Source organism: Hyperolius riggenbachi, chromosome 1, assembly GCF_040937935.1.
Source record: "Hyperolius riggenbachi isolate aHypRig1 chromosome 1, aHypRig1.pri, whole genome shotgun sequence".
Classification (NCBI taxonomy): Eukaryota; Metazoa; Chordata; class Amphibia; order Anura; family Hyperoliidae; genus Hyperolius; species Hyperolius riggenbachi.
Window position 1 is genome coordinate 150,581,593 of NC_090646.1, and position 17,297 is coordinate 150,598,889.

Below are 17,297 nucleotides of genomic sequence, written 5' to 3' on the forward strand. Positions count from 1 at the left end.
ATTTTGATTTTTGTTAACAAACCAAGGGGAGGTTGCTTTGCCTTTTGCTATGTTTTTGTGTTTGGTATTCTAAACAGGTCTAAGACCTTTACTTCCCCGTTTATTTATACTCTATTAGGAGTAGGGCTCAGCCCACAATGGTTCAATCCCTGTTAGCTCAATTGTAAAGTTGAAATGAAACTAAAAGCTGACACAATCCCCATAGGAAGACATTCACACCAATTGGTGTGGAGTGGTCCTGGGGCTGCCGCTGCGTTCACGCCAATTGGCATGGAGCGGTCGGCAAGAGGTTAACATTTATCTTGTTTTCCATTTCATGCTTTCCTTTTCTGCTTACAAAATGAACCCAAGGTAGTGAATAAAAGTTAGATTATTATCTTGGTAGAGGGAAGTCTCATAATAGTCCAGAGACTTCCTGTGTCTTCCTCAACCCCACCGCTGCCGCTCATGGACCCTATGAACATACCAGACAAGAGCTTGCCATGTAGAAATGTGGCCTTACTGTGCCTGTGTGAGTATGGCCATGTCTGCCAGCAAGCTGAAGCCGCCACCTTGGATTTGCTTTAATCAGAAAGGGATAGGTGCACAGAGTTTACTCCGCTATTCTCCCCTCACTGCTCTGACAGCACTGGCATGTATGGCTCTTTAGCAGTCCGAGACCCAGAGCTTCAGCATACAGCTTCCATGAATGGAGTTTACTGATGGCTGTAATACACTATAAGACTGTTGCAGAAGGTTGAGTTGGGCTGCTTCAGATCATTTGATCACATGTTAAAAACAGGATTTTTAACTGTAAAAGTCTCATTCTACACAACTGGCCGCATCTGGGCTTGCTGGACACCGGTCCATCAGGTGGCATATTTAGATAGAGAGCTGGAGATGAGCTTCAATTATAAAATTTTAGCATAAAAATGTGCCGTTTTACAGATTCTCTAGGAATGGTTTAGGTGCACAGCTTGCAAGCTCAATGGAGCCATGTGCTCTGCGCTTACTTCGTCCTTGTGGCAACACTCGGTAGCACATGAAATGCAGTAGTTTGCAGCAGTTTCAGATCAGAAATGTGGTTTCCGCATAATAGAATACAACTGCAAAACATTCTGCCAGATCTCACCAAAATATATATTTTTTATTTTTTAACTAATTAACGTTAGTGTCCCCAAAAAATAACATTCTGTGAAAATCGGAAAGACTCATCAGAAAGCAGAAATCTGTCAGAATAGGAAAACGGCTATTTCAACCATCCCTACTCCCTACAGGAATAACAAAATGCCTAATGAATCTAGCTGCAGTGGTTTAACTCAGTGGGGGAGATTTATCAACGCATTAACTACAGTTATTTGTTCTTAATCTGTTCTAACCAGCAGGGAGAACAGTTCTGCATGATAATAAGAACCTTCTTAAATCCTAGGTAATAGTGGCAATTTAGCATGAATGAACTTCTAGAGCTGCACTACAGTTAAGAAAAGTGCAAATCCATCCCTAAACTGCTGCAGATTAAGAAGTGCTTGGTAGCAGTTCTACAGATGCAGAACTGCAGACTACACATGATTGCAGAGTGCAAGCTAGACATAATTTGTGATGTGCTCCTCCCCTCTGCTGAATTCCTCCTCAGAGCCTGCTGCTGTCAATACAGCAGGTGTGTTGGTTACCTCAGCAACAGCAATTCCCCTCACACACTACACTGTCAGAGAGACCTTCCTAGCTCCTCCTATTTTACAACAGTTTTAGAAGGAATATGCACTATCTAACGATTTCTGAAGATGCCTGAGACAGTTCTGCATGGATTTCTAAAAACCTACCAATATTTTGTCTCAGGCACTCTTGATAAATGTCCCCCACAGTTTCTCAAACCTGTCCTTGTGACTCCCCAACAGTGCATGTTTTGCAGGCGGCCTCACCTATGCACAGGTGGAGTAATTAGTGTCTCAGTCAGCTACATGGAATCCCCCTACCTGAGACACTAATTACCCCACCTGTGCATAGGTGAGGTTGCCTGCAAAACATGCAGTTAAAAGGACAGGTTTGAGAAACACTAGGGTTAACACATGATTTAATTGTAAGCAAAGCGAGTCTTGGGCAATTCACTGCTGATTTTATCTGCTTCTTTTTAAAGGACTACTGAATTCAATTCATAAATCAAAAATAAATAACCTACATTAAGCACAAGGGAAGTTTAATAATATTCCTGTATATTGAACTAAAATATTTGTATAGTTCAAGAAAAGATAAGGAAGGTGAAAGTGGCAGGAAAGGACCAATGACTTCCAGCACACTGATCGCTTCCTGCCTAGTAATCCCATAAGACAACTGTCTTTTTGTGGTTTCCATTTGCCTCCAATGGCAGCTTACACTGAGCACCTATCATTGTTTTACACCACCGAACGCTCATTTTAATACTTCATAAACATTTCTCAGTAATGAGAACAGAAATGCATAAGGTAATCTAAACTGAACATTACGCAGCACAGGTATGGCTAGAAGAGACATTTTGATAAACAACAGCACATCCGCAGAAACATTTGCAAGGCACAATTCACACTTAAATGTCTCTGCAGATTTGGCCTGATTATTGCCGAGTGCTGCTTTAAGCGTGCCAATAGCACGAGCCACTTGTTTAAGTAATTGTGGTGAGACTCGGCTGCAGACTTATAGCGGGTCACTGGGTGAATCTCTCGGAAGTTTTGCTGCCCCCCGGAGTTTTAGCAATGGCTGTAATATGTATCATGGAAATACTTTTCAGGAGCAAACTGTGCTTAGGAGATTGGAATTGAAATAAATAAATCCCCCGTCTTACAAAGGAATGCTTATGTGCCGCACACAATCCAATCAGCTGCAGCTTCAAATGGCCGGAGCTGTAATCACTAACTACACTCGAGGGCTACTTAAATAAGATGCAATATTCCTGTTCGGAATGCCTTTGAGTGGCATAAATGCCAAAGTCTACAGTACAAGGCACAAATGCGGCCAGCCGATGCACAAAATATTTCAATGCTTTTGGGAAGGTTTTAATGAAAGAAGTGTACTGCTTGCAGAGCATGTATAGAAACAGATGATCGGAAATATTCTCAGCACATCCTTATCCTCTGTCATTCTTATATCATGTGTATAAAAATACATATTCTCTATATTGTTGCCATGATATATTTTAGAGTGTTGGCAAATTAACTGCAACGTACATGATGCACCGACTGCTTGGTCAATCACATAAGGGGCAAAAACTAAAACCTAGTCTAAGTCGCAGGACAAATTGTTTATTAAGATTTAACATTTATTGAACAGTCTCAAACAAAGTGGTGTAACTACAGCGACCATGGGGGCAGCTTCTCCCCCTTCTTCAGAGAAGTGCTGTGGAGCAGTTTAATATTTACTTGCCCCAGTGCTGCTTTGGCAGAAAATCTTCAAGATGAAATGTGGGCCAAAGAAAGATGCTGGGAACACAAAGAGGATTGACGTAACAGGGGGGCCTATAGTAATTTTGTTGAGGGGTCCCATGGGTTATTGCTGCACCCCATCTTAAACTGACAATGGCCTCAATTCACTAAGCAGTTTAGACTAGTCTACAGATGTTTTTTTAGTCTACTGATGGTTTGGTGTAATGTTTTAGACCTGGTCTGACATTCAGTAATTAAACAATTCACAAAGGCAAACAAGGAGTAATTCTGTGAGGTATTTTAGACGCGAGGATGGAACTTTTTGAATGAATTATGCAGGAGTTTAATTGTATGCAGAGGAGAGCTCATCAAAGGAGAAGGATGTCAGTCATAGCTACTTGTTTGTGAACTGCATATTTTGATCATTTCCCCTGCTTTACCCATCTAATTACCAAATGGTTTAGACCAGATCTAAAAACAGGTCTAAAACATTTGGTAATAGTGAATTCCCCTTTGATGCAACTGACCAAACCATCAGTAGACTAGTCTAAACTGCTTAGTGAATTGAGGCCAATGTGCTGCACCCCACCTTAAAGTGACAATGTTTCAACCAGAAACTATCACCAATGTTCTGCTCTAGTTGGGAACGCAGTGTGCTGTCGTTGTTTTACTACTTACAATGATGCACATTTGAAGCTCTGGAGGGCCACAAAAAAGGCAAGGTGGACCGCATTCGGCCCGTAGGCCTTGTGTTTGACAACTGTGGTCCAACGGCACTATCATATCCAACAATATTTCATTTTTTCAACTTATTCACTTTTAGGTTTTTGAAACTATTGTACACTCCCAAGTTCAGGATCACAGTATGTCAGCATGGTGACGTTTGTGCAGAATGTTTAAAGATATGAGCAAATCATGCAGTCATGTCAAAAAGTGAGTATGTAATGGATATAGGTGTACTGACTTGCCATATATAGATGAGTTATTGCCCCCGAAGAAGTAGGCAATGGGAAGCGGTAGGTGGTATTGAAAGTGAATGCATTTCTCCTGGAATGGTATTATTATCTTCAGTGCGTCTTTTTTACACCAGGAAAGGGGAGACATCATTATGGATATATGTTTAGTCTCCACTGTTATGTATGCAAACAAAAAGCAAAAATACCCAAATTTACTGGAGTCTTATTACTATCTGAGTCCCTACTGGGGTGGGGAACATCATCAAGGGCAGAACTTGGACATCACCTAAATTAGAATATTATGACCTATAATTTAATGGTATATGTTATACAGAAGTGTATTTTATAATATATGATGGCTGTATTTGAGTGTAATACAATTTCAGACAATATTCAAGTGGATAACAGAGTTCCTATTATATTCAGACAGACAGATGGCAGAGGTTTTAGAATGGATGGATGATTAGATAGCATACAGGCTGACTTAAAGAATGGTACTCTTATTTTAAAAGTGTTTATTTATACCTCTTAACAGAAGCAACAATCCTTTTGTGAAATATACTGTTCACAAGCAACTTTTCAACTTTTACACCCACCAACCAAAGCACAATCTAAAGAAAATTAACGGTTTTCGTATCCACTTTCCATTTCACTTCAGAATAAATTCAGTGGCACGTAATGTGTCACATATTCCCTGTACCATTCAGTAGTTTGCATTTACCTTAAGATATAAACATCCTTCTTAATACATCAGATCATGCCATTCTGGACCTGTTGGCATTCTGAATAACAATGAAGTCCTAAAAGCGTAGACATCAACACAGCTTCATTATCATCCTCAAATTCCCTATACAGCAGGTCAAGTACAAAGAAATCAAAATAAGAACAAACTGCTTTGAAAAAAGCTGAAGCTTAGAGGCATTTGTTCAAAATATATCTTTAAGCATCGGTTTTAAACTGAAAAAAGGTCATCTGAGGCCCACATCATAGTGTCTAGTGAGATTTGAATGTAGCTGAAAAAAATGGCAAGTTTCAGTTTGGTAAGAATCCATTTCATATAACAATGAGGTGTGCTGACAAAATGTCATATTCCTATCAAAAGTAAATACATGTAAAAAAAAGAGCAGATACTTCATCTTACCTCCTTCATTGTCCTTACTGTCAGTGCACAATGTTTCCATGGCAACATCACATCCAGCTCCCCTCCATCCAGGCTGGCACAAACAATGCCATCCATTTTGATCCAAGGTGCATCTTCCATTGCTGTTACAGAGTCCCGGGCAACCCTCTGCCAAGACAAAGAATAAGGGAAGCCATCATATTGGGATTCTACTGGCCTGCGACCTTCTCAAACAAAACATAGGACACTTACAGGCTTTTATAAAACGTATAAACACTGTAACGACACATGAAGTGAAAGCAAAATATATTGCGCAGATCATAATCTCTTTAGAAAGGTTACAATTTCACGTATCATGATAATCCTGGAGTTTCTTTTTCTTTTCTTTTTAACTTGAAACATGCTCCTGTTGACCAGATAAAATGACATATTTATGATTTATGAGTTTTAATTTAAATGCAAATTTTAATTTTGATCTGGAAAATATCATTGTCTTGTAAGTGGCAAAAACCCTCAATGTTTAGATGAGAAATCAGGCTGGAGTCAAAACCTATAGTTGACTTTATTTATCAAAAGTGTCATAAAGAAACCCATCAGATTACAAAAAGTGACCAAGTTAATAATAGTTCAGAAGAACAGGCATTGTGTAATGCCAGAAACTACATGTGGTATTCTTCAAATGTATTTCTCTGCTTTGACCTTGAATCCAGAGCACACATTATGCAAGACATTTCCCAAAATCCCACCACCTTCTGGTTTAAAAACCAATAGCATGAGCAGGGCTCAGCACTGAAAGTGCATTGATTTCATCCATGTTAGTAAGATGATAACTTTTTCTTGCATAGGGCATACCCAGGATTCTTGGAAAATCAGAAATGCATATGAGAAAAAAATGTAGACACTTTTGTGACCCGGAAAACTTAATTTAAGAATTGTTTTTTTTTCATAACAGACAATCACATTTTTTAATTCATTCCCATTTGGGTAATCGAAGAACGAGTTAAGAATCTGGCTGACTAATGTGAACAACATCTGACATCTTGATGAGTATGTACTAGTAGTATAAAACAAAGCCCAAGCTAAGATGTTTTCCACATAATATACCTTTTTTCAGTTTAATTGTATGGTCTTTATTATCTGGTCCCAGGGTGGCAGCATCTTCATGTGAATTTACAGTGCTTTGCGTGGTTACACAAAGTACCTGCCATGGCAGTGATGGTACTTTGTGCTAAGAGTACATTCTTTTCTCACATAAGAAGCAAAAGCTCAGAAATAAAGTGAAGCAGCTTAGCAACTATTCTAACAGACATTGGGGGGAGGATCAGGCTGCAAACGGAGGTGACAGGACTGACGGGATATCCGACTTAACATAAGGAGCTGTGCAATTTTGTTTACTCAGGACGGACAAAATGAAATACCATATCGACCACAAGGAGAGACATTGAGAAGACTAAACAAAAAACACGGTAGTGACGTGCTTCAAGACAGAGCAGAAAGTGAGGTTTTCTTTGTGACAATCTCCCTAAGGCTTTTGTAGTAGGTTACCTTTATATCCTATCTTGTCTGCTTTTATGAGCAAGAAGGGAAAATTTATGAAACAAATTACAATAATTTAATAGATTGGATGATTAAAAATGTTTCAAACGTCTTCAAGGCTGACAGTACATATAAAATTATCATGATAAACAAAACAAAAATATAAACAATTTTTTTCGCTTGTGATCTGATTGAAGACTATAACAGAGTTTCTACTGAGGATCTTTGCAAAGACTTGCTTTTTTTACTGTTTCGGAGGAAAGGGGGTGGGAGATATTTCCACTTTGGGCTCAGTCAATTATTATGTACAGTTATTGGACTTCTTTAAATGCTGGAGTAAGAGTATGGTAATATGTGTAAATGTATATGTGAAATTTAACAGGTAGGCAATGATCCTATTCACTCACATGTAACATGGAGCCTGAGAATTATTGAGCATAGTGCACATACTTGAATGCTATGACACAACTGCACAAAAGTATCATGGATGGCAATGGCCATGAGAGAGACAACAACAATTCACGGTTTACATAGAAAAAAAGTAATAATCTAATAATAATAATATACTAACACATTGATTTCAAAAACAACCTTGCTGTAATGTTCAATACATCTCTCTGTCAAAATACTGCTTTTTAGTAAAAGTAATTCAATATTTGCTGATTAGCATACGCTTTTTTCGTGTTTAAGATGGTGAGACTTGAAAAGAGCTAGTACTTTACACCAAATATGACTGTTAAGCTATGAACACATGCTTGATTGAACTTGGCAGTGGCAGAGGATAAAGACTGACCTCGGACAAGAATCATGAGGGAATCCAGCAAGTGTACAGCGGCCGTCCAACGTTTCTTATGGATCCGGCATACCAAGCTTTAGTGATTCCTGACCAACAATCTCATTGTTCTCCCTCTCCCCTGCCTGCAGTAAACTGCTTTGTCGTACGACGTTCATTGTCCCTCCTCTATAGCAACAGACAAGTTGCTAGCCAGGAGGCTAATGACACATCTATGCAACGTTGGCCCTGTACTGTCACCCAAGTGATTGAGTACCAATCTCCGCTGAGCAACAGAAATGTTTCCATGTATACGAGGCTTTATTGGGGGAAAAAAAGAGAACGGTGGCCTGTGTAGACTCAAGGCGAGATATAAATGTATTCCAACTAGATACTTAAATGTTAGTTAACAAGTACAAGTTCAAAAACATTGATTTCCTTGATTCTCTTGTGCATTGGGCAACATAAAAGTTGGTTTTACCACATTGTTATGTTCCAGTAGTTCAAGTAATTCGAATAGGTTATAATCATAGTGTATAAATTCTATCTGTTCTGTCTTACTTAATCTTATGTGGACGAATATTAGTTTCTTTAGTCAGGACTATGACCAGAGCCATCGAATAGATTAGTCATATCATGAAAATCTGAACCCGTAAGACTGTGGACAACATAGATGTTAACTGTGAGGAAACGCGGAAAAGCCGCCGCTAGTACCCAAAGTAAGGCGGCTGATTCCGCGTTCAACATGGCAGCTAGCACGCAGTCGGGGCGCAGAGAAACCGCCGCCAGCCCAGACAACAGGGTGGCGGATTCCGCGTCCGACGCGGCAGGTAGCACGCATAGGCCTACTCTTGTCAGTGATGCTGTATGCGGAGAAAACGCTGCACGCACGGACAGCGGTGCGGCGGATTCCGCATTGAACACAGCAGGAACATTACAACACATGTCTGGTGTGGCTGGGACAGATAGTCCACACTGGTTCAGGAGGACGCGCGCGCGCGCAGAGAGGCAGGGCCTTTATGACAGTCAGAGGGGAGTCAGCTGACCAAGCCGGTCAGCTGACAATTTCAGCAATTTCCATTGGTCCAGCACTTAGGGGAGGCGCTAAAAAGCGCTGGGGTATATATACTGGGTGCTGGTCATTTCTCTGGTGTCTGGCGTTGTGATCACTAAGTGGTAGCACTCAGACCTTGTCAGTATCTGTGTTTATTAGACAGTTTCGTAGGTGTTGATGATCACGGAGCTCACACCTTAGCCTAGGAATTGTATTATTATCTGTGTTATTATCTAGACCAGTTTCCAAGGTGTTGATGGCCAAGGAACTCACACCTTAGTCTAGGAATTCTGTACCATCTGTATCATTATTATTATCTAGTCTAGTTTCAGGAGTGTTGAGAATCTAGGAGCTCACACTCAAGCCTAGGCATTGTTGATTATCTGTTATGACCTTCTGCTTTCCTGACCATTCTTCTGATCTCTGATTCTGTACCTTTGTTATTCTGATACTCTGTTGCCAAACCCTGCTGGTTTTAGGATTCTGCTCCTGTATACTGTCTCTGTACTTTATCTGTCCGTGTGTTAACGACCTGGCCTGTCGGACCTCGAGAACTCTCTCTCCTGTTAAGAGATAGTTCACAGATCTGTCAGTGACACTTCCTCATTGGTGTCACTCACGTTCTGTCCTTCCCACTCTCATCCTAGCTCCGCCCCTCGGGGAGCTTCAGACCTGTGGAAGGAACCTGATCTCAAGCATTATCTCACACTGCTTAGCACCCTTCTCTCGGGTGCTCTCCTCAAAGTATTACTGTTGCACCAAACACTCTTATCACTCAGGTGTCCAGAGGTTAGAGATATATCTGATTATCGGTGATACTGCAGATAATCAATAATCGGGTATATATCTGTATTCTCGGTGATACTGCAGATCACCGGTAATCAGACCCTCTCTGTGTTACACCGATCGTTACATTAACCTATACTAAAATAATATGAACATTTCTATTGGTGACCATGTTCCAAAAAATGGATGTTTTCTGGCTGCTGTATCGATTCTCAATATGCAACAGGTTTTTTATCACAGACTCATAATAAATATGAGGATCAGGTGTTGTGACTCAACTACATTTTACTTCCTAAACTAGTTAAATATTTGTTTCAGGTGTGTCATTCAGAAACAAGTAAGGCCAAAAGATTATGAGATCCTGGAAATTAGCAAATATTTAGAATTAGTTTATCAATAAAAGCTTTCACAATATATTACACCTTAAAACACTTTAATAAATTAGGCCTAAAATATGGTCATTGACATACTAATAATGTTGTGTTGCCTGCAAATTTTATGCATGAACTGGCACAATCAAATGCACACCTGATGATTTTGATTGGCCCAGTTAAACGCTGCATATAGTTTCCAATACATTTGCAAGCAATTCAAATTATAAGCATTATGAGCGTCTTATTCACAATCTCTAATTAGGTCCATTTCCATGAAAGAGTATATTTCCCAATTTGTAGGTTTAAATTTGTACTGTGGACTGTCAGACTCCATGTTATATGTTAGCACATTAGCAAAGTACTATTATTTTGGTTGTATCAATATTTAATTATTTCAAAGCAAAATCCTTGCAGGTGATTACGGTATATAAATGATTTATTTATTCATGATTCATTCAATTAATTCATGATTTTTATGTTGAGCTATTTTAAACTTTTGTTTTTAGTGCATTGGTATTTCCATTTTCACTTTATTATAGTGTCAGCTTTTTTTTTGAGTGTTTGCGAAAATGTCAATTAAGAGCAACATTTGCTTTGCGTTCTCAAAAGCAAACGTTAGCCTTTGATTTTGTTTTACTAACAATACCAAACCTGGCCTGCCATTTATTAACAAGGATATTATGTCCCCCTGACTCCAGTCTAATTATTAGCAGAGTTATCTTTGCAAATTGGAGGGCAGAATGTGCTTAGTGAGCAGATTTTAAAGCAAAGTACTTTATAAAACTGAATATGCCGCTGCTTTTTTATTTCTTCCTTAAAATGTGGTTCCTAATTGACTTTTATACCCGCATAACTTGATACAGAACGTTCTAATGGGCTTTGCTTTCCCTTCATAATTGGGACCTTCAGAGACAAGAGGGCTGCTGCCTCAGTTAACCTGTTCAGTTAGGGACGTAACATTTGTTGTAGGTCAATGTGACATTAATGGGCAAATTAAAGTGCTGACATTTTTTAAAGGAGTATTAGGAATGCATTAAATTGAAAGTGCTCACCCATGAAGACAGGTTTTTTTTTTTCAAAGACAGTTTAGCCATAAACAGTTTTTCTAAATGGACCTGGAAGTTTAACAAAAATATACAGCAACAAAAGACACAATGGCAACTTCTGGGAAACATGCACACACGGGCCACATTTAAAATAGGGAACGAGCGATGCAAAGGATAGAGGGACATTACAGCAGCTCCAAGTAGAGTCTTCAGTGGCGGCCATCTTTAATAAATTCATTCATGAATAATTCTGCAGGCAAATGGAACTTTATGTATCAGAATGTATTCCTGTGTTGCTTAACTGTTGTCATCTTTACTTGAAAGCATTTTGATTTTCCAAATAAATGTTTTTAAATTGGTAAACAACTTCTGCATATTCCACAGAAAAAGAGCCAAATTTCGCTATTTAGTATTTTTAAAGATGGCTGCCTTCAACTTGCATTTCAATTTGCCAACGTGACTTTGGTAGCATCTGCTTGATGTTACTTGAAATTTGTATGGTTAAAATAAGACTGACCTAAGAATAAACCATAAAAACTAGTACAGAATTGGCTGGGGTGAGCACATTCATTTTTCCACTGTATAAGGCAACAAATTAATATTATTTACATAAATCCTAACTGGAATATCCTGCTAAGGAAAGCTATGAAATTTACATGTTTTTAAACAATCATAACACTGCAGTAATAAGATTAATAAATAGGGATTGCCAATGAGATGCAAATAATTGAGTTCATGCAGAACTATCCAAATGTTATGCAAATATATGCAGCTTGCACATGGACCAATCACATCCCACCTCAGTTTAATGTGATTGGTCCATTTTCAAGCTGTGTAAAGTTGCATAAACAATTTTCATAATTCTGCATCTGATTGACTATCCCTATTAATAAAGGCCTAGCAAACATATATCAATTTTGTTTAAGTTTCTCTACACTAAAGTATAAAGAACATTATTAATGAAGTTTACTTAATGTACGTCTAGTAGCACTTATCTTTCATGGAATAGGAGAAACATTCTATGCCTTAGGTTTTTTTAAGGATATTTCAGAGGAAACAGTAATTTAAAGTAGAAGGCTTTATAGTTGATGTGATGTTCCTATTAGATTCACTTTGACAAGCAGTGATACACCCACATATTCCTTTACTACTCTATATATTCTCTACAAAGAAAGAATATATTATAGCATGCTTTTAAAAGAGAAAATGGCTCCATTTTTAATAGATTAGATGTAGTCAATTATCTTTAGCTCCTCTGTACAGATTCATCCATCACATTAGTACTTGGATGTTAACAACAACTCTTATACATAGAACAACTATTTGGATTAGAGAGGTTATGCAAGTTAACAGGTGTCTTGCTATATTTAAACTTTTAAATATAATTCCTGAAAAACTTATATCAGCTAACAGGGACTAAATGAAAGTGAAAATGTGGGATATAGGCATGATTAAGACAGTAACAATGGACACTATTCAGGACCCAAATAAAGCATGTTAATCTAGTAAAATGTTAATGATTTAACTGCTAACTATTTTTTAGACATAAACTGAAAATGAATATTGTAATTGTTGATTAATTGTACTCTGGGTATACTTTGGATAATTAAATACAGAGTTACAATGATTGACATAAAAAAGAAACATACTAAGCTGAAGTAGCAATATTTAGGCATGCACGGTTGTATTAAAGAGCAGCTGAGAAAGAAACATGTCAATGTAAATGAAATTTTTGATGTGCAGTCTTTTGAATCGTATGAATGTTTTTGAGCAAAGCAAACAATTTAAGAAATACATCAAACAAGTCTTGGATGTGATTAAGTCACGTAAGCATATTCTCCACAGGCTGACTAAATTCCAACATGACGAAAGCCAGCTTTAACCTTACTAGAAAAATACGTAAAAAAATGCTCAACAATAACAGTTCTTTAGAACCAGAGCAATTAAAGAGCAAAACAACTTAATTAAAATTTCGGTATTTTTCATCCCTTCTCAAGCCAGCAGAATGAATGCATTTGTAAGTATAAACACAAAGAAAAACCAAAAGTATAAAACAATAAGATCAGCAAATGCTATACATGTAATAATGCACACATACGAACAGCATTGGTAAAATTGAGGAGAGGAAGGTGGGATTCATGTTAATGGTATTTAGCTGAAGATTTTACAACACAGAAAAATTGGGGTAAATATAATTGTATATATACTCCAATTTGTGAGGTTAAACAAATAGAAAGAATACAGTACCTTTAACTATTTTATCCAAATAGTGAGCTTGTGAAGTTGAAAGGGGGGAAGAGAACAAGACAGACAATTCAGGACATTAACTGTTAGCAATGACATGCAAAAATAGAGCATCTGATGTTAATTTAGAGAATAGTAATGTTATATCAGTGTCAGTATTTTATGGATCACCCCTCCAAAAAAAAAAAAAAGTTACAGATCTAGTACTGTAGAGTTAAAAAAAATAAAATGTGATATGTTTATAAAGATTTGTATTTTGCTCAGATCTAATGCCAATTCTATTCCTTCAAAATTTCATATGAAAGGTGTAAGAGAAGCCTGCAATACAACCTATATCCACTAGGTAACTGTTAATAGTCTGAAGTCTTAGAGTTTAACCCATGATATTACTGAATCTTTTTGTGTATGTCATAAACATGGTACATATATGGTATATATATATCTTTAAAACTATAATGGCAGTTTTAAACAAGCAGTTTCTGCATCAATATACTGTTCATACAAGTAAATTGTTATCAGAAATCCTATTCTTGCCCCCTGCCATATATGATGCACTGTACAGAGAAAATAACCGCAGAATGTTCTTGTTTGATTTAGTCTTTTTTTTTTCATTCAGTTAATAAATAGCAACATGGCATTAAAATGTGAGGGGAATTAAAGTATGCTTCAATAAAGTGTCATTTGAAATGCATCCAAATGAAAGAACGTGAACTGCATAATTACATAACATGTTGCACACATCATGTAATAAAAACATGTTTTTATAAAAAGGCCAAGAAAAAAATGTCATCTTAATTAAAAACATACAATTTATTAAAACTAAACTCAGCACATTAAAATATCAAGAAATGAATAAGCAGGTGGCACTATGTAGTTTGTCCAGAGTAGTTATTTTATTACTATGTTCAGTGATTTCATCATGTATGTGACAATAGCCTGATTGGGTAGCAGGAAAAAAAAGGCGCAGGCGGCTAGTGGACGAAAAGGGCACCGCCATAGACTCTTATGCATCTATCTTCAATATGGTGCCCAAAGCAGAAAAAAGGACACCTAATAAATATCATTAAGGGCCCGTTTCCACTGCGGCGATTTCGCCGCCGATTCTGCAGAGTTTCCCCGCACATGATTCGCACGGGGAAACTCTGCCATAGGGGATGACGGGGCCGCTGCGGAATCGCTCGCGGGAGCGATTCGCCCGGAACACCCCGCAGAATTCGCAGCGGAGGCTGCGAATCCCATAGCCGTACATGGCACGGCTCATGGGATTCGCCTGCGATCCCGCCCACCCGCTCAGTGCGGCGTGCGTCTGCGAGACGCACGCCGCACAAGTGGAAACGAGCCCCAACACCACCAGGGGAGGGTTCTGTGTGAGAATAGGGTTAGGTTAAGCTCTATTGTTGAATTACGTACCAATTTTTAACATTAATATATTTTCGTTTTCTTCTCCCATCTGTTTTAAAACCGTATTTATCATTAACCAATTTCATTAACGATGTTTATCATTATTGAGATTTCGTTATCCATCGGCGTCAATTTGTTATCCAGCCGGGCACTTTTTTCCTGCCGACCTTTTTTCATGCACCCCCTGATTGTATTCATCAGAAATCTATTAACATCACATTTATACACTCTTTGCTTTTTATTTACACATTGAAAGGGGACATTAGTCTTCAGTTCTCCTAGTACAGGCACTGGGAGCAGAGAATGTCTCATAAGATAGACTCCACGGACTTCCAGCGACTTCTTTTTAAAATACTACTGGACTACCTTTTGTGCTGCTCCTTTGTCTTTTATGTGCAATAAGTGACGCATAATGAGTATGAAGGTCAGGTTGACAGATGTCGCTAGCTGCATATCTTTTTCAGTTCTGCAAACTGCTGAAGCCAAATGATCAACAAGGCAATTCAAACAACTAGCAAGAAATTAAAATGGCAGCCTCTGCTTTCCTTACTTCCACTTTATTTTGATGCTGAAATCCAGGCAAGTATGAAAAAATACCTGTCAGCAATGATCTAAAATAATAAATAAATCAGTTTTCTTTTTTTATACAGCCAGTAGCAGCAACTGGTTCTGTGCACAAATTACTTAAAGGGAACCAGAGATGAACGTTTCACACAAAATAAACATATCAGTCGATAGCTTGTAAAGAATAAATGATCTACCTGATAATTTCGCTGCTCTGCTGTGCCTTTTTGAGTGTTTTTTATCCATTATTGCTCCAGGAAAAATCCAATATGGCTGCCAGCTCATACCCATTCTGCTTCCAGGTTATGAGCTGTTCTAGATGTGCTGTCTAGGCTCTATGAGACTATAGACAAGCAGGGCTGCTGCCTTTCATCTGTGTGCTTTCATTATTCTGGTATGCTGTGTGGCTGCCTGTAGGAAGTGTCTCTCATAGCAATGAAACTGCATAGATAATAATGATCACTGCAGTCAGTGCACACAGATCACACAGCAACACTTGTCTGTTTCAGAGCTTCTTTCTCGGCAGGAGCAGCTCCTCACAGTCATCAGAGCTCTGAGTATGCAAAGCAAGTAGGCAGAGCCAGGAGGGGTGGGCTTGGGCTTGAAAAGACTTCACAGAAGACTGACTCAGCTATAATGATTCCAGGCCAAACAAAGGCTGAATGCTCAGTCAGGGATTCTTATCACAGCTGATAACAGGCAGATTTAGCAGAGAAGAATGAAACTAAAAGTGTAAGTGTTTACTGTCATGTTCCCACTTATAGATGTAATAAAATACATGAGGGTGCTTTGTCCCTGGTTCTCTTTAATGCAATCCTTCCAAAGCACATAATTGGACTCAAAAGGGGAGAACTGCATTGGAAGCCAACCAGGCTCTGCTTTAATGTATAGAGCTGACGGTTAAAGGCCTGCGTCAACTATACATTGCATTGCAGTATAAAAAAATGCATTTGCCTTTTTATATGTATTTTGGACCACGAACGCACACTGACGAGAGGGAAGCTTGCCATCTCCCCTCCCATATTTCTGCTCCTTACTGATAGGCTGAGGGCAGTTCAGTGTGAAGCTGAAATACGATCTATGCTGTGCTCACATGTGTTTACAAAAGCAAGCTAGATATAACAGTGTAGTTTCTAGGAGAAAAAAAGAGTAAAGAGGGAAATGACATCAGGATTAACTTCAGTCAGAGGTACTAAAATGGAAAATGTCTGAAACAGTTTTCTCTTTATTTACTATGTAAAATTCACTGAAATCAAACAGTGAATAGTACAATGCATAAGTTATGTCAGTAGAACAAGTATTTATCTACTTATATATGTTTGTTTTTTTCTTGGGATAGTATGGCTGTCCCTGCTGCTTTAAGAAATACCTTAAAAACTCATAGGATTAGGATAGATTACATCAGCTGCATTTAATATGTAGAACAGCACGGAACAGAGTGGAAAGGAACACTGCCAAGGTCAACTCCTCTCTCTGGGACAGATACACATTATGCTGTGCATTTTAGTATTTGTAAAAAGTTATTATCTTACATTTTTCTAAATGATTTTGTTAACATATGCAGCATAGTACAATCTGTGCTACAAAGCAACAGTTATCACTTTATCCAATTTTTTTGGGCATGCAAATATTATGGATAATAATGGACATACAGTTCTCACGTATTTACTAGGGCTGATAAAGTAATGCCACCATGTCTGTCATTTTGAATAATGTTAAAAAGATATAATTACACAACTAATGAAAGCTTTTTTTTTTCGTTTCAAGATTGAGTTATTAGCACAATGGATCTGAGACGAATGCAAAAAAAGTTGTCTGAATTTGTGGTGAAAAAGGGTTGCATAACTAAGGAAATCAGCTAAATAATATTTATGGGAACACTCTAATGGATATTAGAAAAGGGCTGTGTTGGTTGAAAAGGTTTCCAGATGGAGGAACCGCAACTGAGTGGTTGCCCCAGCATGCTGATGATGACATGATTCAAGAAAAAATACAATGTATTTTTATATTTAATTTTCATAAATATTTGTTTACATTTTCATTTTATTAAGCAGTTATTAACTATTACAGATC

General features: G+C 38.1%; 1 protein-coding gene across 20 annotated transcripts in view; it reads right to left on the reverse strand.

The window, feature by feature from the left end:
- TENM3 (teneurin transmembrane protein 3) overlaps positions 1 to 17,297 on the reverse strand; it is a 1,708,801-nt gene that overhangs the window by 162,417 nt on the left and 1,529,087 nt on the right. For 16 of the 20 annotated variants that reach the window (XM_068278748.1, XM_068278756.1, XM_068278759.1 and 13 more), the window contains 3 exons: positions 13,263 to 13,289; positions 6,993 to 7,013; positions 5,469 to 5,615 (listed from right to left, as the gene is read on the reverse strand). In XM_068278748.1, the coding sequence (XP_068134849.1) occupies positions 5,469 to 5,615; positions 6,993 to 7,013; positions 13,263 to 13,289 (195 nt within the window). The remainder of the gene's footprint in view (positions 1 to 5,468; positions 5,616 to 6,992; positions 7,014 to 13,262; positions 13,290 to 17,297) is intronic. The other 4 variants (XM_068278758.1, XM_068278757.1, XM_068278752.1 and 1 more) reach the window with 3 other exon arrangements.